The sequence below is a fragment of the Hyaena hyaena genome, unplaced genomic scaffold, assembly GCF_003009895.1.
Source record: "Hyaena hyaena isolate Hyena2069 unplaced genomic scaffold, ASM300989v1 scaffold_331, whole genome shotgun sequence".
Lineage (NCBI taxonomy): Eukaryota > Metazoa > Chordata > Mammalia > Carnivora > Hyaenidae > Hyaena > Hyaena hyaena.
The window spans coordinates 867,184-889,226 of record NW_024080965.1 but is presented as its reverse complement, the minus strand read 5'-3'; the positions used below and the strand labels follow the sequence as shown (position 1 = coordinate 889,226).

At 52.6% G+C, this 22,043-nt stretch overlaps 1 protein-coding gene across 6 annotated transcripts in view; it reads left to right on the top strand.

Annotated features, from left to right (window-relative positions):
• The window catches only part of PAX2 (paired box 2), a 77,278-nt gene that overhangs the window by 24,475 nt on the left and 30,760 nt on the right, over positions 1–22,043 (top strand). For 4 of the 6 annotated variants that reach the window (XM_039249276.1, XM_039249281.1, XM_039249277.1 and 1 more), the window contains exons 4-5: positions 6,915–7,000; positions 8,544–8,663. In XM_039249276.1, the coding sequence (XP_039105207.1) occupies positions 6,915–7,000; positions 8,544–8,663 (206 nt within the window). Of the gene's footprint in view, positions 1–6,914; positions 7,001–8,543; positions 8,664–14,126; positions 14,196–22,043 lie in introns of all 6 variants that reach the window. The other 2 variants (XM_039249280.1, XM_039249275.1) reach the window with 1 other exon arrangement.

Below are 22,043 nucleotides of genomic sequence, written 5' to 3'. Positions count from 1 at the left end.
TGCAAAGCTGCAGCCTAGGAAGACAGAGTTTACACAAAACCCTTCCGGGCTCCCAGTGCGGAGGACAGGTCGGATGGATGTGGTGTCCTCTGCCAGGAGGAAGTCATAAATTTCAGGATTTCAGTTCCTGGGATGTACAGAGGGGAAATTCTAGTTCCCTAGAGTTCTCCGGAGTAGGGAGAGGTAGGAGCCATTTTTAGGAGAGGTGGAATCTTCCTGGAGAATCTGTAATGTCTCACTTGAGGTTCTGCTGTGAAGAGTCTCCAGCTGTTTGCACCAGTCCGACTTGACTCAGGGCTGAGCCAGGGACATGTACCTGATAGAGGTACCTGTGTTGAAGCGATTATGTGCAATTGCTGGGCGAAATATCCTTTGCTGAAGGCAATATTTTGTCCTCTGGAATGACCCGGCCTATCATACCCAGGCAGCCAAGGCACTGGCAGAGCACCCCCCCGCCCCCCCCCCCGCCTGCCTCAGTGCTCTGTGGGGTCAGCTAGTCTGAGACATTCTTTCCCCTGGAGTTCCCTTGGTTTACCAAATCAGGAAAGACTTTCCCTCTGTGAGGAGTCAAGTATTTTCTGCAAAAACTCTGAAGTCTACCCTAGGGCAATTTCAATTCATTTATACATGTATATGGCACGTGAGTGTAGATACCTAGGACTCCTTGCCCTAAAAACCCTTTCAGCAAACCAGTAATATGACCAAGCGCAGGGCCGGGCCACCATTTTAGTAGGAAGTAATTCCAACGTGGGGAAAGCAGTCTGTTCTGGGCAGCTGGACAGGACTTGATGGGGACTTGCTTGCAGATCACGTGTATACATCACATCTTCAGCAGCTGGCTCCGGCAGGTGTTACTACTCCCATTTTAGAGAAGGGAATACCAAAGCTCCTGGAGTCCCCTACCTTTCGTTTCTCAGAATACAATAGTAGAGACTGGAAATAGAATCCAGGATTGGATTCTGGGCTTCAAGGCATCTCTTTCTTGGAGGCAGGAGACTTTGGTGGTTATGGGTATGGGCCCTGCATTTAGTCTACTTGAATTCAAACCCCAGACTTGCCACGAAGTTAACGGGTGACCTTGGGCAAATTGTAATATGCCATATCTACAAAATGGGTTATCGTGAGGATTAGGTAAACTTTTGGTTGGGGGCACACGGAACACTGCCTAACACCTAGTAAATACTCAGTAAACACTGGTTTTTATTCCTGGAGCTTTCTGCTAAGAAATCTAGAAACCCTGACCACCTGTGTCTCCAGGGTGAGCTGTCTGAGGTCACCTCCATGCTAGTAGGACCTCTTCGTGTCTCTACCTCGCGGGGAGTTTCTGCACACCATTTATTATCATATAATACAATGCAATATAATATCATACATAACATAACATAATATGATGGGTAGGTTAACTTGGAAGCCCTGAGGCGGACCGTGGATGGATGGATAGATGAATAGATACATTTGTACTAAGTATACATACATTATATCATTCTATTGATTTGTAAAAAGTTCCCTGTCTGCCTGGCTGTAATGAGATTTTTGAACTTTGCGTGGCGATCAATGAGTGGAATATTATTGGCCTGGAGAATTGATATACCTGCTCTCAGTGGCTTGTTCTGCTCCCAGGCTGCCCCGGCCCCCCAGGTGTACGATTCCAGCAGACACTTAACCTTTTTTACAGTGTCATCAGGCTAAAAGGAATCTAATAGTGACACAGGACTTGTGCTCAGCACTCTGCCACTATTGCTTTCCTGTCACAAATAATTTATAGCCTTCTATTTCCATCCCTGAGCCTGCACCCCAGCCCTGCCTCCCGCTTTCCCCCAGCTCCCAAGAATCAATAAACTCACACAGCCACAGTGGGACTTCAGGGTGCACAGAGACAGACAGACAGACAAAGAGAAGGGAGACCGACAGAGAGGCAGAGAAAGACAGAGATTGAAACACAGAGGAAGGAATGAGCAGTGGAGGAAGAAGTGGGAGAGGGAAGAAAGCAAGAAGAGGAATAAGAATGTCCCCGGCGCTTTCTTGGTATGTTGGGAGCTCCTCGGTTTCTTCATGAGTTTAACAAACTGTTAATAGGAGTCTCATTACATGCTTTCATTCTAACTCACAGAGCTGATGAAAGTGTTTTGATCTCCAGCTTGGTGGGAGGTGGAGGCCTCCTGGGAATTTAACCAAAGAAAGAGTGACTTCACCTGCCTTGTCATCTATACCCCGAAGTGCCACCACAGCTCCCTGGCATCTACTGGGTCCTGAAGAAGCTATTGCTCATACTGTCTGTGGATCCTTCCCGGGGCCCCCAGGCAGTGGCCCCTAATCTATCTTCCTGAGAGTCTCTCTGACTCACCTCTTCTTGGGTCAGGCTGTGACTCCTGCCTCTGCTGTTTCACATCTTCTCTGTGCTCTTTCTGGGGCCGCCATCACAGCCGCACTGGCCAGCTGGACCGTGCTGGGCTGAGGGCCTCCTGCCTGCATCTGGCTCGGTCCCTAAAGAGAAAGCAGCCCGTCCTGGCGGTCACTCATAGGAGGAATACTACTGCTAGTTGTTATTATTATTATTGGCAACATTAGCATTTATTGAGCCAAGCATCATACTGATCATTTACATGCATTATCCTATTTAATCCTCCCAACAATCCTAGGAAGTGGACAGTAGTATTATCTTATTGTAAGATGAAGGAGTAAGAGACTGCCAAGGGCTTCACAGGCAGGAAGTAACAGAGCTGAGACTCACTGAGAGCCCAGAACCCAGAGCCCATCCCTTTCTTTCCTTTGCCCTAATCACACCCTTGCTAAGTGCCTAAAGTCCCCATGCTGGGCTCAGGCAAACCCAGAAAGTTGGAGGCGGAAGGGCATCCCTGTGAAGGAGAACGTGCTAGAAAGGGAAGTGATGAGCAGGCGTCCTGACATGTTCCCATGGCAACAGGAAATGGCACTTCTGGGCCCCCCTGAGTAGAGTTATGGCTTCTGGCACTCCCCACTGCACCCTCCGAAGACCCATCCTTGCAGACTTGACTTGAGGGCCAAACCTGCCTGGGGTGTGGAGGCCGTGACGTGTCCGGCTGTCTTGTCGTGTGCCAAGAATGAAAAAGATTGGAAGAGAAGGAGGAGCAACCGGGGGAAATAGTATCAGACAATCACCCAGAGCAATGCTTTCCTTTATCTTTTTAAGCTATGGTGATATTCCCACACTGGGATATTGTTGGGTTGTGTACAGGATGAAGGGGGGCAATGGATGACTACCATGTATCCCTGATCTCAGTTCTTAAATTTCCTGAGAGCAGCTCTGGGGACTAGCAAGTGGCCACTGCCTGGGAGGCAAGGATGGACACCAGGAGCATTAGGAACTCACGGAAGGCACCCTACCCAGCTCCTCTCCATGTGCCACCAAGCCCCCATCAGGGAGTAGTGATTTTCTCTATCACTTGCTGCCTCAGCTAAATCTGCACCGGTGCCCCAGAGGTCAGAGGCTCTGGGTAACAAAGATAGAAGCCCCACAAGGCCATCCGGTCATCTGTCTCAGCCAGCCCCAGCCCTGGGCTCCCTTAGTCCAGGGCTCATCAGCCCGCAAGCCAGAGCCACCCACAGCAAGGCCAGTGAGATCCCAGAAGCTTTCGCTGCAATGAATAGGAATGGCTGCTCTGAGCTGTATACATGGCCTGCTTCTAGACTTTTCCTGTAGACCAGTCTACATCGCCCTTAACTACTGTCCGACCTTTCCCGTGGTGATCATGCTCCAAACATTCTCCCAACTCTTGGGAGAGGACCTTCCCTTCTGCTTCGGTGAGAGATAAAGCTGTAAAAGCTCCTTCTCGAAGCTTTTGGCCACCTCAAAATGCACCATCTCTCACCGACTCCTCCTGGTTGGTGCCTCTCCTTGTTCTGTCTTGCTTTCTCCATCATGCACATTCTGTCAGGCAACTTCAGGCCTTCTCTCTTCTCTGGTTCTACCCCCTTAGCCTGCAAACGTACCCAGGGCTTTCCTACCCCAACCAGCCTTCCCTCCACTCAGCTGCTGGTTCCATCCTCCGGCTTCCACACTTTTCTCTCTTCTTTTCTACAGACTTCTGAAGGTAAGAGTCTACTTTCACTGCCTCCCTCTCCTCCCATTCAATCCATAACCTTTCTGTCTGGCTCCTTCCCTAGTTGCCGTGTTGAGACCTCTGTCCCCCAAGACCCCAAATCTGTGCCTCTTCTTATTCCCAGTTCCCTCCAATCTTTACATGGTCACTGATGCCGTGAATTATATTCTCCTTCTGGAAATGTTTTTCTCCATCGACTTAGGGAACGCTGCCCAATCCTTATTCTGCCATTTCCAGTGTGACCAATTCTGACCCCTCTGCATGGTCGGGTTTTTTCTCCCAGCCTGTGAAAGTCCAACATCCACTCCTTAGGTCTCTTGCCCCTATGAACGTTCTTTTTCTTGATGGTCTCTTAAATCCACACTTGCTGTGCCAGCTGGACACTCCCCTACCACCTCAAACACTGCATGTCTGAGACCAAACCCGCCGCCTCCCAGCAGCTCTCCTCCTGACAGCCCACAAACCACCAGCCTTCCAAATACCCAGAATTGGGTTCTTAGAGCTGTGGTTGACTCCAGTTAGGTGCCAAATTGGCCGTTCTACTTTCACGATGTCTTGCAGACTCTTTCTTTCCTTTCCTGCGGTCTTGCCCCTGTATATTGCTTTGCCAGGACCTGTTTGCAAATGTCCCCTCTGGTTTAGACATCACTCATGGCTGGAGATTCTCTAAACCTGCTTGCCGTATAGCGGGAGAGGTATGACAAAGTAACAAAGAGCACAGAATTTAGAGACTGAGTTCTGACGCTGCCCTAACCAACAGTGTGATTTTGACAAAGCTACTCAGCCTCTGTTAGCTTTGGTATTTAATCTGCAAAACGAGGATAAGAGAATCCCCTTTGGAGGTGGTTGGGAAAATGAACAGTAGCTTATAGAAGTAATATAAATTGCATATGATGGGGGCGCCTGGGTGGCTTAGTCGGTTAAGCGTCCGACTTTCGCTTAGGTCATGATCTCGCGGTTCGTGGGTTCGAGCCCCGCGTCGGGCTCTGTGCTGACTGCCAGCTCAGAGCCTGGAGCCTGTTTCAGTCTGTGACTCCCTCTCTCTCTGACCCTCCCCTGCTCACGCTGTCTCTTTCTCTCTCTCTCCTAGAAATAAATAAAAACATTTAAAAAAATTAAAAAAAAAATAAATTGCATATGATGTTGGCACATAAGAGATGACCAACAAATGGAAAATCACTACTATCATGGTCACTTCCAAGTTCTCAGTCGTCTTTCCTCTTGCTTCTTTGTGTACCTCCACTGCTCCTGGCTGGCTGGTCTGGGCATTTCCCCAGAAGCTCATCCAGCTTCCATACATTGCTCTGTCTTCCTCCGGTTCTTGCTTTTAATGCCCCCACGCACTCCCTCTGCCACGGCCTCTCTGTTCACCTTAGAACCATGTTATTTTTTCCCTGTGAAGGAGACCTTAGAGATTCTGTAGTTCAACCTTTTTGCTTTACAGCTGAGAAGTAAAGGTCCAGAAAGGTAGAATGATATGCCTCTGAGGCCCAGAGAAGTAGAATGATGAGGCCAAAGCTGTGGTGGCCAATTAATGGCAGAGTCAGGAGCAGGATTCAGGGTCCCTGCCACACAGCCTGGTGCCCTTATCGCTATCCACCATCCCTTGGACCCCTTCGTCTGTTCAGCCCTGGCCCACTTTGAAGGTCTACAGGAAGATCTGCCTCCTCAGTGACTTCTTTCCTGGTCCCCACCTGCAAGGTGGCTGGATTCCTCCCTTGCCTCCCTCTAGCGCTTACAGCCTGGCCCCTTGGGGCTCCTTCGCTTTCTTTGGGTGTGTGTCTTCCCTCCCCAACTTCACCTCCAGCACTGTGAGGCAGGCAGGCACCTTATCTCTATTGCCTATGAGTACTCAGTTAAATCTGGTTAGAGTGGAGTCTGCTCATGCCTGGCCGGTGTGGGTGAACTTGGCTCTCACGCCTCTCCACAGGGAGGAGCAACGCCTTTGGAGAGGTTGTTTCAAGGGTGCCTATTTTGACTAGTGGGTGGAGGGGAGCATTCCTTGGTCTTGGCCCCAGCATTGGTCTTTTGCATCCCTGAGCCCTGGACTCCTCAGATCACTGAGAAGCAGGCTCATCCCCAGTCCTGGGACGTTTGATCCAGCCCTCTACCCCTGGAGTGCACAGGGTGGATGCCAGGCTTTTCAACTAGGCTGGAAAAGAAGCTGTGGTCCAAGTAAGAGCCCGGAAAAGCAGGCCATTGGGCCAGCAAGCTGGGCAGTAAGTGGGCTCAGGAAGAAGTTGTCCAGGGCCTGACATCTGGCAAAGGGACCATGGGCTATGCTGGACTCCTGGGGACAAAAAGGTCACCTGTGACTCAGTCCTTTTCTGGCTATTTCTTTTTAGCCCAAGAAATAGGGAAATGGCACACTTTCCCCCAACTCTAGAGGACCATGCTCCCCAATGGGAAAGCCAGCTCCAAAATGACCTCCAGACCCAAAGAATCTTGTTCCCTGGAAGAGGTTTGCATGTGGTTGAGGAGGGAGGGAACAACAAGTCATCAGGGCAGCCCTCACCCCCAGGAAGGGGAAGGATGCTGTGCTCCACTCACTCTGCGGCCCCCAGTCCTTGCTACCAAAAATCAAGCTGCAATTCAGATGATGCACACCGCAGGAGAGAACACAGACTCCCTCTGTCCAGGGGCACTAGGTTGGATCTGCAGAGCCAACGGGAGGGGAAGTTCGTGCCTTCCAGCAGTCAGTGAGGGCAGGGATGCAGGGAGCAGATATATGAGGAGGGAGCTAGGGAGCTTGGGTGAGCCCCTCTGCAGGGCTGGGCTGGAGCTGGTGCAGGCAGAAGGCATGTGATGTGTGACGCCGTCGTGATGCCGTTGCAGGATCATCAGGACCAAAGTTCAGCAGCCTTTCCACCCAACGCCGGATGGGGCTGGGACGGGAGTGACTGCCCCTGGCCACACCATTGGTAAGAGGGCTCAGGGAAGGGAGGAAGCCGGGCCCCACCCAGGAGAGCCAGGATACCACCCCCATTCCCCTCAAAAAGGCGTACCTGCTGAGGCCCAGGACCCCTTTCCCAGCCCACGCTCTCCCTGAAGTCCTAGAGGTTGGGATTTCCGCAAGAGACTAGCTCACCAGGACTGTTCTCTGCTTCTCCACCACACCTCTGTAGCTGCCTCGTCTGTCTCTCTGGCTCTGGCTCTGCCTTCTTCTAAACCAAGATTTTCCTTTAGCTTTTCTTCTCTCCCTTCCTCCTCCTTCTTCATCTTTTGTTATTATCTGATTCTTTCTCCGCTTGCCCCTTTTTCTTTCGTATCTACCTTCTTACTGCATTCTTTTGATTTTTAAATTCTTTCTCTCTTCTCCCCTCCTCTCCCTTCTCTCTCTCCTTTCCTCTCTCTGCCTCTCCCTTTCTCTTTTCTCCTCTCTGTGTGTGTGGCTCTGGATCTGTTCTCATCTCTCTGTTTCACTCCTGATAGCCTCTTTCCTCTTAGCCTGTCTCTTCTTGATCTGGCTGTCTCTCCCTCCTCCCCTCTGTAACTCTCTGCTGCTCCAGCCTCCTTATTTGCTGTTCCATGCTCGTGGCCTCTCCAAGACACGCCCCAGGCCTACCAGAAAACCAGATAAAACACCCTCCCATATTGTCTTCCCTTCTACCCAAGGGTGCTTGGTGCTGCTGCAGCCATAGATGATGCCTGGAGTCTAAGGGGCTGAAATGTGGCTACGCTTTTGCTGCTGCCCCTCTCAGCAGCTGTCCCCTTATCTCTTTGCCGGCAGGAAGTAGAATGCCCCAGAATGTCCCAGCCCTTCCTGAAGTTGGCAGGACCCGTTGTTTGTGAGACTGTTACAACGTATGCTGGGAGGGAGGACTGGGCTTGGCTGTACCTGAGCTGATCACCGCAGAGTGAATGGTTTCACTAGTCTGTGCCTTGAGAGGGAAACTGGGAACTTCTCAAGTGATTTCAAGACCAGAAGCAACTGGAAGAGACGAGCTATGCCCTCCTAGAGAATATCATGACCATTCTCGTGTCTCCCAGAGAGTCAGAGACAGATCTTAGAAAGCCACGGTGTCTGAAGGACGATTGGTAAAGGCCAGCCCAGGGGACTAGAAGCAGTGAGCTGGGGGCTGTTTAGAAGGATTGGCCCAGTCCTGGGGATTGGTGAACTATACAAAGGGACCTCCTAGGAGCTGTGCTTCCTACAGGACCACTGAGTCACTCTCTAGATTGAGAGTTTCCATCCCTCCTCAGGAAGCGAGTCTGAGGGCCCAGTGAAATCTCTAGGGCTGTGGAGGCCTGGGGTTGACTGGTCACCACTTAGCCTGGGGCTGGACAGAAGTGAATAGCCTGCACTGTGTGTTCCCCTGCGTTCCCCTAAACCTCAGAGGATGAGGGGGAGTATGGGCTTGCCATCCCTCTCAGTCCTCTGCTTCTCTCTGCTCCCAGACTCGGGGCTTTGGTCTGTGATCACAACTGTTATCCTGATGGCCTTTCCTCCTTACTCTCGCCCAGTTCCCAGTACGGCCTCCCCTCCTGTTTCCAGCGCCTCCAATGATCCAGTGGGATCCTACTCCATCAACGGGATCCTGGGGATCCCTCGCTCCAATGGTGAGAAGAGGAAACGTGATGAAGGTAGGGAGGAGGGAAGAGGCTTGGCTTCCCTGTGCATGCTTTGTCCTTGGACTTGGAGCTCCGGTTTCGGCCCGGCCTCGCAGCTGCTCTGCTGGGAGATCAGTTTTTGTAGCACAGCCCAGGTCCCCCCACTGCCCTGCTGGCTCCTGGAGGGGGAGGCTGGCTGCTGGGGGGGCCATCAGCTTCACCATCTGCTCAGCAGCCATGGTGGCCTCACCTTCCACTGAGACTGCCCCAAATATCCCAGTTGGGTGCCAGGGGAGAAGCGCGAACCAGGTACCTTGGGAGCGTTCAGGAAGTTGGGGGACAGCTGGTCTCTGACCCAAGGATGAAAGACCAATCTACCCTATTCTTACTTGATCCCAACCCATCAAAAGATGGGGGTGTGATGTCACGTGCAGCTGACCCCGGTGTCCTGTCTCTGATCATGGATTCTGCTCCCCATTGAGCTGGACATCGGCCCTCTGTACTCTTCTTCCCAATGGGAAGAGACACCACTCAGGCTCCTCTCTGGCCCTTCCCTTCCGTTCCCTGTAATATCTCAAGTGTAGCCAGCTGTTAGGCAGGGAGTTCAGGGGAGGGGGAAATGAAGAGGAGGAAGAGAGGGGAAAGGATACACTAAGATGGAGTGGTGGCCATGAGCCTGGGAGAAGGTGCTTTACAAATGCTGGGACGTGAGGGGTTCCTTGGTGACCATCTGGTGCATGAGGCCAGGGCGCAGGGCTGACCGGCCCAGAAATGGAGACACCAGTGTCTGGAGCCCAATCTCATGGTCCCTGCTGGGGAAGCAGGAACCTTCTGAGCCAGGGAGGTCTAGAGACTCTCTAGAATCCTCTAGAGATGAGCATACAGGGGGACTGCATATCCCTTTAGCCTGGACAATTTATGCCTTTTGTCTCTGCATCTTGGCCAGTCAGCATCTTCTATTTCTCTCAAAAATGTCCTGTTTGGGTAATACATCATGTGGCCATCCCAAGTATAGACAAGCCCTTGATTGGGGCAGCTTTAGAGGGGAAGGAACAGAGAAAAGGGACGAAACTGAGATTCCCTGGGCCCAGACAGAGGGAAAAGAGAGTGTGAAAGCCCTGACGGAAGGGACAGAGCAGTGAAGAGGCCTAGGTCTGGCAAGACAGTGATGACCTGGTGCTGGCCTCCTTCCAGAAGCCCTAATGGCCTCGTTTCACAGGGAAACAGCTTGTCTGGCTCTATTTCTCCTTCTTCCAAAATATCCAAACCCATTTGGCTGCCACGGCCTTTGCCACTCACTAAATTTCATTGTGGTTGTTTTGGCGGCCGCCCCTGATGGGCAGGGGGAGGCTTCGTGAAAGGTCCTAAGTCCCAATTCTCCCTGGGGGGCTGACCAAACTCCAGCCTTAGCCAGGCGCCCTGGCTCCCTGAGTGGTGTGGAAGATTCTGCCTCAGGCCCTAAAGGTATCTCCTTGAACCACTAGCTTCTGCATTTTTTAGAGTGTGAGATGTCCAGCAGGCAGGGCAGGGGGAGACCACAGGGCCCCCTATGTCCTCTCGCCTGTTGGTTCTCTCTTGGGACCAAGCATGCCCTCTGCTTCCTGGGCTCCCGTGGGCCATGAGAGATGGCCAGGAGTAGGGAGCACTGGCCTGAGGCTGTGGCCACCCAGCGTCAGGCCCGACTGGCCCAGAACAGACTGCTCTCCTGCCTGCAATAGATTACATCCATTGTTTCAAGTCAATTCAACTCAGTGAACCTTTCCTGTGCATCAGCTGCAAGAAAGGCGTGGTGCTACAGGATCCCAAAGCAGAACAAGATATGATTCTTGTCCTTAAGGAGCTTACAGTCTAGTGGGGCGTGTAAAACATGTGACCCCAGAAAGCAGAAAGGTCCATCAGATATCTCTGTGTTGTGATGGAGATCTAGGCCGCAGGCCATGGGAACTCAGAGTCAGGAGGGAGTAACCTGGCAGAGAGGGTGGCATTTTGAGGAGGAACCTGAATGATGGGTGAGGGGCATGTTCAAGGACAGTGGCAGTGTGGAATTCTATCTGGTAGGTGAGCCTTATGACCAAAGTGTGCTGTGGTGGCCGGGTGCAGGCGTGCTTTGGCAGGGTTGCGAAGGCAGCAGGGAAGGGCTGGGAAGTTAGGGCCACCGGAGGTTAGGCCAAGACCAGACCAATTAGAAGTCTGGACTTTTTTCTGCAAGCCTGAGTAGCCATTGAAAGTGTCTGAGCAGGAAGAGAGGAGAGCAGGGCTGGGTTTGGGAGGACCATCCTCCAGCAGGGTGGCCGTGATGGCAGCAGAGAGACATCTCAGGAGGCAGTTAGTACCTCCTAGGTAAAGGATGATGGGGACTCTCAGGTTCCCCTTACTGCTTAAATGCTTACCTTCTGGGCCCAGCCAGGGTGCAAGGAGGATCAGAGGCCCCACTTCTTTTGGTGGTGGTGGGGAGGATGGTTCTTGGCCTTGACTCCCGCTTCTCTTGACCAACCCCAAACCGAATGGAGCTGCCCTTTCCCTGGTGGAGGCCAGCACCTTTGAGGGAGGTGCCCACCCCCCAGACCACCGTGCACACTTGACTTGTCGGATCCAGGTGGAAGGGAGAGGAAAGGAAAGGAGAGAGCAAAGGCAGACCTTTCACAGCCCTGCCCCCTCCCCCACCCTGGGTGCCTCCAAGCAGCCAGGCCCCGGTTTGCATTAGGGAGCAGCTCAGATGATTAAGAATAGGAGAGATAATTATGTGTCAAGATGATGTAGCCCAAGTCTGCACTCAGGCCAAGGTAGCACAGCCGCCGGCAGGCCGGTAGCAGGAAGCAGCCTCAGGCGTGGGCTGCAGACACCCAGGTGTGTCCTTCAGCTACTGGGCCAGCACTGCAGGCTAAGAGAAAACTGACTCGGGCACTGAGGGGCATTGGGATGAGAACGGGGATCCGTGTCCGGGGTCTAGACCTCGGGGGAGCGGAGGGGCATATCTCCCTCCAGGAGGACCCCGCTGCTGCCCCTGCCAGGCTGGCCCTCCTTTGGCCGCACACACTGTGGCTTCTCTCTAGAAGTGCCGTGCCCCGAGGACAAGCTGTGAGCCTCTCTGTCCTCAAGGAAACCGCTCCCACTCCCGCCTCTGGGTACAGTGCGGCCTATTCTTCAGCTCTAACAATGTCACGGTGGTGGGCATTAGCGAGGACAATCACTGCAGCGTGTGCTGGCATTATTGGAGACAATCTCAGCAGTAGTTATTGGTGTTCACAGTGATAATACCCAGAGCGTCATTGGCATTGGCACTCGGAATATGGACAGCGTTATTAGTATCTGCAGCAATCATATCCGTGGGGATATTAGTAAAGGGCCGATCAGCTGTGACTCTGGGGAGAAAGGAAAACTGACAGTGAGCCTGCTTGAGACGCCTTCTCACACCCTGGCCATTGGAAGTGTGGAAAAATTCCCGAGATTTCCTTTGAGAAACGTGCTGGTCAGGAAGCTTTGACACCCTCCACCTACCTGAGTCCAGGAGCTCCTAGAATGAGACAGGCAGATGGGGCAGGGTAGATGAGGAAGCTATGCCATGAAGTACCCAGAAGACAGATTGTCCATCAGTCTGAAAAGGTAGGTCCCCACTTAGTACCCGGCTAAAATCTTTGCCTCTTTTTGGCTACAATTTTGGGCGAGTATATTAGGGTCCTCAGGAGGGACACTGCTTCCCTGAAGGTTACATTCTCTGCTTAAGTGGCTGGAAGATACAGACCCTCATATTTTTTCAGGCTGGAAAAACAAAGACCTTTGCCTTTACCCAGTTGCTTTCGGCTGTAGCCCAAAACATTGTTGTCCATCCGTGTTGGTGAAGCACGGAGAAATTACCTAACTTGTCCAGAAACCCAAATGAAGTCATATGGTAGGAGTCTGTTGATCTATGCGAGGGGAGGTGTGTTGGTCTCATCCTTTGATGTGTGCGATTGCAGGGGACCGTGATTTTGCATTCCATTAATTAGGTGCACAATGAATTGTGCAGTTGAGTGGTGCCAACCCGGTGCAGTTGTGCGTTTGCAGACAGGGCAGGTTTGCATGGCTGCTAACGGCTCTGCCCTGTCACTGCCTTTAATAGCTCCCTTCTGCTCTGGATGAAGCTGTAACTGGAAAAAGAACCTTATTTCCTTAGTTAGTTTCCCTCCTCGAAGTCCCCAAATGTGTTGCTCAGGTTAGACTTGGAACAAGTGAGGGGATTAGGCTGTGAAAATGAGCAGTGCCTGCCCTGTCCAGGAGCCCCGGCTTCAGGCAAGGGGAGGCTGCAAAGACCCCCCTGCGAGAAGGAGGGTGGGGGCCAGCAGGCGGTCCCCAGAGGGGCATGGGCAGGCAGTGTGGCTCAGAAGGGAAGGGTGTGGGGTCTGGAGTGAAGCACACCAGGTTTGAATCCTAGGGTCTTGGGGCAAGTCACTTACCCTGCGTCAGCTCAGCCTCCTCTGTAGAACAGAGAAGGGAACAGCACTCCTTTCGCGGGGAATGTGGAGAGGGCTACACAAAGTCACGGACGTGGTGTTGAGCCAACTCCGTCTTGGAAGATGGGTTGTCGGGGGTCTGTGGGGAAGACCTAAATGGCAGGCTTATGGTTTGAGGAGAAAGAAAGTCGTGTCAGAAGTAAACATTTGGGCACAGGCTCCCTAATCTTGGTGCGGGAAAAGCTAATGCTGGGATGAGCCAACCTGGCTAGGACCAGGGCATTGGGGGAGAGATGTCAGCCTCGCCTGTGTGACTTGGGAGGACCTTTCTTTATCTCTGCTTAGTCATCTGCTCTGTGGTTACCTGGGTGGGCTGCATGTCATCTCTTAGCACCCACAGGCATTTTAGATGTGTGTAAATAAATCCAGGACCCCCTTCTTTTCTAACATGGCAGCACCCATCCCTCTGTCCTTTCCTGTGCATTTCTGCTCCCACACGTAACTTTTATTTATCTAGGGAAACATGTGTTTGTTGTTTTATGGACACCATGTAATTTTTTACGTGGTTCATGCAAATATGGGTATGCGTGTTTCTTTTCTACCATGCTGAGATCTTTGGGTGAAAAGGGGGTGTGGCACACCATGCACTGGGCAGGCGTGCAGTCTTCTGGGTGGTGTATATACTTGGAGAGATGACCAGATACGAGCATGTCCACCAGTACTAGTGAGCTGGGAGAGCTCTAAGCTAGGCCTGAGGGTGTTAAGGGTCCACGGTACTAAGACACAGGTGTGCATATAGAGTTTTGCCCAAAGGGCCCCGTAGATATCACCTTGCATTCTGTTGGCAAGTGGATGGGCTGTCCTGAGCCTCCAGGTTTGCTTGGGGCCGAAGGCTGGGGAGACTGAGGCTGGGAACCCTTAAACCCTCAGGCTGTGTGGGAGTTGTGGCTCAGAAGCCTCATGGCCCCTTGAAGAGGAGCCTGGTCTCCCGGTCTCAGGGTCTCGGTCTCCTACCTGCCTGTCTTTCGGGATCTCTCAGTGTCTGTCTGTCTCTTATTTGCTCTAGTCGAGGTATACACTGGTCCTGCCCACATTAGAGGAGGTGGAGGTTTGCATCTGGTCTGGACTTTAAGAGGTATGGGGGCCAGAGGGAACATGGTGTGGGGGTCAGGGGAAAGAGTCGGGGGGTGGGGTGGCGGTTAGAGATTGTTCAGACAGTGGGCTCCCGAGAGCCAGGGAGCGGAGAAGGAGGAGGTGGGTCAGGCTTCCCTCGGAAAACCAAGAGGCTAACAGAGTCCCGGGGCCTGGATCAGTTCCGCCATGGGCCACCTCTGGGTTCAGGGGGCGGAGATCCCGGGGGCCTAGAGGGTCAGGCGCTCAGTGGATGGGGGTACTTTTCCCAGCCCTTGGAAAAACAAAGAACAGATCGGGTAGTAAAACAAAAGCAAAGGAGACCTGGAAGCACCTGACAGCCCTAATTCATCACGGCCCAAGTTTTTTCCTGTGTTCCCATTATATTTGTTTGTAAAAGTGGAAATCAATTTTGAAGGTAATTTTCTGGAAAGAATGGAAGGGAGGTGGGAGGGCCGGATAAGGCAGAGATGGTAAAAGGAAAAATTTAGGCCAGGCACAGCCCAGGGGCAGCTCTTGGCAAGGTGAAAGAAAATTGCATATTCAATCTCCATCCATGAATCTCCCTCACTGCTGCCCGCCTCCTGCTTGAAAACAATGAAGGCTTTTTCCCAACGCTGGGCAGGGCCTCGGTATCAGCCCCACTTTAACTTCAGGGTCATTAATTCCCTGATTATTGAAGGAGAAGAGAGGGTTGCAGCACCGTCAATTCCAAAGGCACACCCCCCCCCATGTGATCGGGCCGGGCTGGGGTGGGGCGGGGGGCAGCCCGGGTGAGGTGAGGTGTTGTTGCAGAAGAGCAAAGGGGTGGGGAGGGAGGAAATGGGGAGCCAACCGGACTGGGGGGGAAGAAAGCCAGGAGAGGGTGGAAGAAGGCAGTCATTACTGCATACCTCTGTTGTGTTGTTATTGCAAATTAAAAGTAGCATGTTCCACTCCACAGCTATCTTTGGGGAGGGAGGGGCACCGAGGGAGGTGGGGGATCTTATCATTGCTTCTTCAGCAGACCAGTCGTGGTGTCACCGTGTGAGGTGACATTTGAATTTACAATTCCGCTGAGAAAAGCCATTAATTCACAAATTAACATTTCTCCCTCTCCCTCTCTCTTTAACACTCTCTCCCTCTCTCACATGGATGTGCAAGCAATTGAAAAGACAAAGGAAATAGCCTTAAGGAAGAGACTTTACTGCTAGTCTGTCTGTGCTGAGATTGCTACCCCTGCTTCCAGAGAGATAAACCAATTACCTGAGCAGCCCTGCTCCTGGCCGCCCGCGATCGCCTCCTTTTGTAGGCTGCCTCTGTGGCTGGATTACACTCAGTGTATCTCATTAATGTAAACCAGGCGTGCCCTGGTCACCAGTCCCTCTTCCCTACGCTCTTTCTGGAGGGGCAGCGGGAGGAGTGCTGGTGTCAGAAAAGGCAGACAAGGAGGACCCCGGGGAAGAGGAGGGGCTGCACCGCCCAGCTTGCCAGGCCCTGGGACTTGGGGTGCGCCCGCCGCCGTCCTGGAGGAGGCGGATGGGGGAAGCCTGCAGGTGGGCCCTCCTTGGCAGGCTGGCATGGGTGGTCATTTAGAGGCAGAGGCAGGAGCCAGGGCCTGACCCGCTCAGGCCCGCAGCGCCCTTTTCTGTGGCCTTTTGGTCCAGATGCGGAGGACTGGCAGAAGCAGAGAGGGACCTGCGCACTCCTTGCATGGAAGAGCTTAGGGAAGGTTTGTCGAGTGTTCACCATGTCGGTGGGCCAGGATTCGGCCCGAAGGAGCTGGTAGGGGTGCCGAAGAGTGTCCAGAAGACTCCTTGAGGCTGTACCATGTTGCGGATTCCTTACCTTAAACCCGGCACTCAGGCACAGTTATGTCCGTTTGCCACATGATCTTTACACCTGTACCCACCTTCCGCTCCCTGTCCCGGAGAACACCCACCCTGCAGGGTGGCCCCAGGGGGCACTGTGCTCTCAGAACGCTGGCGTGAGTTTACATCACGGGCAAGGGGATCATGGAACCTCTTTTGGCTTTCACTCTCCTCCAGGCCCTGGCCAGGCACTATAAGAAAACATTATCTTGGCAGAGGGAAGCTGAGCAGTTTGAGTTTAAAGGAAACGTAGATGTATTCTGCGGATTGTCGCTGGGATTATATGGTTCCACATGCATGATGGTACCTAGCCCAGGTCTGCCCCTCATGCAGCAGGCCCTGTGATAGCCCAGAAATCAAGTCTACATGAAGGTGGTCATTTGTCTAGACAAGCGCCTGAGTTTAACTGCATCGACCCAGCTCAGCCTATGTTCATTTTCCAACAAATATTCAAAACCTGGCTAATGTCCACTCCAGTCCAAACAAGAGCTAAGCTTCAAAGGTCAGCATTCACTAAGCCACCAAAAAAAAAAAAAAAAAAAAAAATCCACTTATGAACACACATTCATTGTTATGATTATATCTTCCTAGTAACCTGGGAAATTAGACAGTTCATACCTGAGGGGGGACTTTTTCTATCTTAGTTGGATCACATATTTTAGCCAAACTTTCTGGGTAATGTTGGCCATGAGCCTGTTGAATACTGAGCCATATCATTATACAGAGGTAGGGGTAGGTCATGCTGATATTTTACTAAGACCTTCTACCTCGTCATCTGTGCTTACGTGGATGCATTTATTTCTGTGGGGGAAGTACCAGAGTTTAGCCATGGTTGTGTGTAGTGGACATAGATGCATGAATTTGTACATAAATCCCTGTGTTTATGTCAGAGACCAGTAGCCCGATCATTAACCAGTGGAGTTTACCAGCCAGTTCATTCTGCTGTGGTTAAAGAGTTCTATCTGGTTGTTTGAGGAAGTATGTTGAGATTTAGCACAAAAGAGAACTTTTTTCATAAGATGCCAAAAAGTCAGAAGAGATAGGTTGACTCTCCCCCACCCCCCAGGAGAGAAGGTACAGACTGGCAGAAGAGGGGGCTGTAGGTGTCCCTCCGCCACTGGAAATCGGGGTGGGTGAAGTACAGCCTCGCAACTTTCCCAGCAAAGGCCTCCTCCTCCCCTCACCCCTGTGTCTATACGCTCATGTGCACATGCATGCTGGCCCATCTTGTCAGAATAGGTCTTCGATCCTAGTCTCCCACTCAGTGACTACCTTCCAGCCCTGCAGGTAGGCATCGTTCTCCTTCCTGCACCGGCAAGGGCACCCGGCGAGAAATCCGCTGCCTCAGCTCTGCCCTTCTCCCCCAGCACAGGCTGTAGATGCAGGAGGGAAGAGGGAGGAGCCGGGCCCTGCTGCTCTCGGGCTCACCTTCCCAGGCGCCTCCTCCTCTGCAGGCCAGGGGGCAGCTGGGAAGTGCAGGGGCAGGGGGTCGCTTCAGAAAAAGGGTTCGGGAGGCAGGTGGGCTGGGGAGGCCCAGATTGCTGCCTGTCGGAGGAGTGGATTCGAGCAGCCTACCGGACCTTTGCTGGCTACCCGCGAAGGACCCCTTCCTTGCCTGCCTTCCTCAGGGCCATGGTGGCCACGGGGCTCTCCGGAGACCCTCCCCATTCTGCCCTGTGTGGGGGTGAAAAGGCAAGGAGGGTTGGGGGAGGGCTGGCCCTGGCTCTGGGGCTGGGAGACAGATCACGAGCCTCAGAGCGGAGTTGCAGCAGAGCCAGTAATTCAAACCATCCTGACCCTTCGGTGAACCCGAACCTGCTGACCTTGACAACACCAGACAAGGGAGGCCTCACAAACCTCAACCTGCGCGAAGGCCTCGCCTCCCCTCCCTCCCTTACTTGGAGCTCTGTGGCCCAGGCTCCTAATTTGGCTGTCCCCACCAAATGTCAGCATCTCTCCCTCCCTGAAGTGCCTGTCCCCCAAAGCACCCTCTGTACTTGGCTCCACTGGACACAGTGCATGGGCATCTCCCAGGGGGATGGGGGGAGGGAGGCCATGGAATTCTCCTTTAAACAGGGGCTTTAAAAAATGTTTATTTATTTTTGAGGAGGAGTGAGAGAGAGAGACAGAAAGAGAGCACAAGTGGGGAAGGGGCAGAGAGAGGGAAGGAGAGAATCCCAAGCAGGTTCCCAGATGTTAGCGCAGAGCCCAACTCAGAGCTCAATCTCAGGAACGCGAGATCATGACCTGAGCAGAAATCATGAGTTGAATGCTTAACTGACTGGGCCACCCAGGCGCCCATAAATTGGGCTTTTACACCTTGCCCCTTCTCCTTCTGCCTGAGGCTTCATCTTTTTCAGAAACGTGGAGTGTGTGTGTGTGTGTGTGTGTGTGTGTGTATACCCATGCACGCGCATGTGCACGCGTGTGAGGTCTGGATGCACACAGGGGCGGGGATAAGATGTGATGGAGACAGAGCGGACAGAGGAGGGGAGAAAAGCCCGAGGAAAGTAGCCACAGGAACCTGCATTAAAGTAAATGCAGTTTATGAAGTTTATGCTTTCCTCCTAGGGAGAGCTGGATTCCGTCCAACAACCTCTCAGAGCCTGGCGAACAGCTCCTGAAGCAGAAAGTGCAGGCAGGAGCTCGAGCAAGCCAGTGACAGAGGGAGAGACTGCATGGACTCTCTCTCTCCTCCCTCTTCCGCTGGCTCACACAGACCTCCCTAGGCCACTGCAAAGTCTGGGCCTGGGGATGGGGGTTGGTTGCAGACGGTGTGTTTGGCAGGACCTTCACTTTCTTTCCCTCGCACTTCCCCAGCCCTGCACCTTCGTCTCCTTTGGTGGCATGGCCAACCCAGACACACGGGCGACGTGGACGCCGGGGTGGACTGGTGGTGTGGCAAGCTGGGCCGAGGGCTGTGCGGGCAGTGTGGCCCCCTGGGGCAGCCGGCTTGTGGAAACTGCTCTGGGCGAGGGACAGTGCAGAGCAGATGGCCTTGGGGTGGTAGGCGTGCGGCCTGAGTAGTAAAAAGGACTGGAATGTGGTGTCCCAGGGAGCTGCCTTTTTTTCTGATGCTGAGATTTTCTCCGGTACCTTGGTCTAGGCCAACTGGGTACCTCGCAGCTACTGAAGGCAGCTGCTGGAGGCTCTTAAGCAGAAACAATTAGAGACAGTCTTTTTTTCTGGGAATTCAGAAGAAACAAATGGTGGACAAGATTAGGATACGGGTGTTCTCAGAGGGACTTATAAGCAAGGTGGGATAGCTGCCCTTCTAGATGTTTCTTCGCATGTGGGTACACTAATAATGTGTAAGTGGGCCAGGATCCTTGACTTGGAGGAAAGGGGAGTGTCTGGTCGAGGCGGTCGCTCCTGTCGGGGGGCCTGGCATTCCCTTGCCCCTGTGCCTCATCTGGGGATGGGATGGGGGGAGGAGAAGTCTGGCTCCTGCCTCTTCCTGGGAACTCTGTGGCCCTATTCAAGTTCTGCCTGGAGCTGGGACAGAGGAGGACAACAGAAGCAGAGTCGTCGGAAGGCAGGGTGTCCAGAGAAGAGTCAAGGGGAAAGTGTAGGGTGGGCACAAATTGCTGATGGTGAAGGACGCTCTGGAAGCCAGGAGATGCCAGGCATGGAGGGGGGCAGCAACTGGCCAAGGATGGCTCTCGCCCTTTCTCTCCCCTTCTCTCCCCTTTCCCCTCCCTCCTTTTCTCCCTCCCTCTCCTCTTCCCTCCCTTCTTCCCACCACACATCTTTATTGGTTCCGGTAATAGCGTTGATTTGCATGTCAGGCAAAGCCTTGCTACACACACAAAAAGAAAACCCCAGCCGTGGCGGTGTGGCAGTGTCAGCTCTCGCTGTTGTTCGACAGTGTAAAATTAAATTAATAAAGCCCCCAACACAGGAAAACATAACAGGAAATTAATGGCCTTTACTGTCGCTCTGATGCAGTCATTTGCAACCCTGCTTTCCGCACCAAAGACTTCATAAATGCAAGCAGTTTCTCTAAACAAGCATACTTAGGGCGGCCTGGTATGTAATTTTTCGCCTTGCTTGTGTCCTTTGAGCTAACAAAGCCCCCTTCCCTCCTGGCTCCAGAGAGCTTTCTCACTGGTTCTGGTCGCAGCTGGAACCCAGCACTGGGCAGGAGGCCCCAGCCCCTCCCTGAGAGCCCACAGAGGGCTGAAGGAGGCCGCAGGTCCCACACAGACAGACCCTCAGCCAGCCCTCCTTCCCCACTGGCGGCCAGGGAGCCCGGTGTCCCGGGCCTCTGCCAGCAGGAAGACACAGCCCATGGTCTGCGGCAGGAAAGTTGATTGCTCCGGGGAAGTCACCCAGTCCGGCCCAGGATTCCTCTTTCTCTGAGCATTTCAGTTCTCTCTCTGCTACCTGCTTGTTCTCCTCCATCAGTGCCTCTGGCCTTCCCTTCCCTCCAACTTCATCTCTACCTGCTCACCCTCCTTCTACTTCATGGATGAGTCACACAGACTCATGCTGGCTGTGTGTTCGCTCTGGGCGCCCACGCCCTTCTTTGCCACAGGTAACCTGGGAGCTTCTGGGAGGAGCGAAGGGACCATCTCATTCAGGATGGGGAAAGTAACTGTACTGGTATAAATTCTCTGTGGAGTTCTAGGTCTCCGCCTTATTTCCCTCTCACCTACTGTTTGGTTACGAAACATGAGGGCCCTAAATGATCATTCAGGCCGTCCCTCCGTCCTTGGGCAAATTTCCTATAGACGAGTTCTGAGAGTCTGTGGTTTTGCTTTGGTGTGTAAATAACGGGATACTGACAAAACTTACACTTACTTCTCTGGGGAGCCTTGTATCAGTGTGGGCTCAAGTGCCCACTGTGTCGCGATGTATGAGAGGAGCACGTAACAAGGACTTGGGTCTCCAGGAACTTACGATCTACTGGGGGAGGCAAGACTATCACACATCAGACAATAAGCTATTAATTAAATGCTGAACCATGCGGCTGGGCATTCAATAGGAATCCGAGAACGTGGCTAGAAGGGCAAGCAGGAGGTGGGACTTGAGCCTGGGAGTGGCCAAGATGCAGAGAGACTGTCTCCAGAGACCCCTCCCATGTGGAGGGGCGCCAGTGGTTGTGCTGATGGTGGTGATAAGGCAAAGACTCGGATTCTTAAAGGTCATCTGATCTTATCTGTCAGCCACATAGACCTCTTCCTTCCAGCAGTTCTGCATGACAGGCCACAGCCCCTGCCTGGACATAGGACACAGATGGACAGTTGTCATTGTTAGCAGCACTGCCTTTATACTGAGTCTGGGTAGTGTTGAGGGAAGCACCTTGGAATCCAGACGTCTGGATGTGGGGTCTCTCTTTACTCCTTGCTTGCTGTGGGACCTGTGACTATTTACATAATCTCTCTGAATCTCAGTTTCCTCATCTTTAAAATAGAGACAACAATATCAACCCCTTCGAGTGGTGGTGAAGATCTCCCTTTGACACTCTCTCTTCTCTCCCTCCCGCCTTCCCTCCCTCCCTTCCATTCATTGCACCTGATTTGCTGAGTGTCCGTAAAAACACTGGGTTGAGCCCTAGGTGGAGTTTAGTTTCCTGCACTTGAGGAAGGTTTTCCACCATCCTGGTTACCCATGTCTGAATTCATTCATGACAGTCAAAGTCCCTCCTACGTGAACACTGAACTCTACAGTCTAGCCAATGCCAAGATCAGTAGAACCATTGTCGCCCTCCATCTGGAGATTCTATGTCCATACTGTAGCCTGAGATTATGTTCGATTTTTTTAGCAGCTCTGTCAGACTCAAGATCATATTGAGTTCGTGGTCAACTAAAACCTCGAGATTTTTTTCACATCAATTGCTATCAAGCCAGGTCTACCCCATTCTGCACTTGTATAATTGATTTTTTTTAACCTAAACATAGGGCATTCCATTTATCCCTGTTGAATTTCATCTTGTTTGGGCTCTTAATTCCACCTGATTAAGATCACAAGGATGTCTTCTGTAGCATCATCCTAGTAAG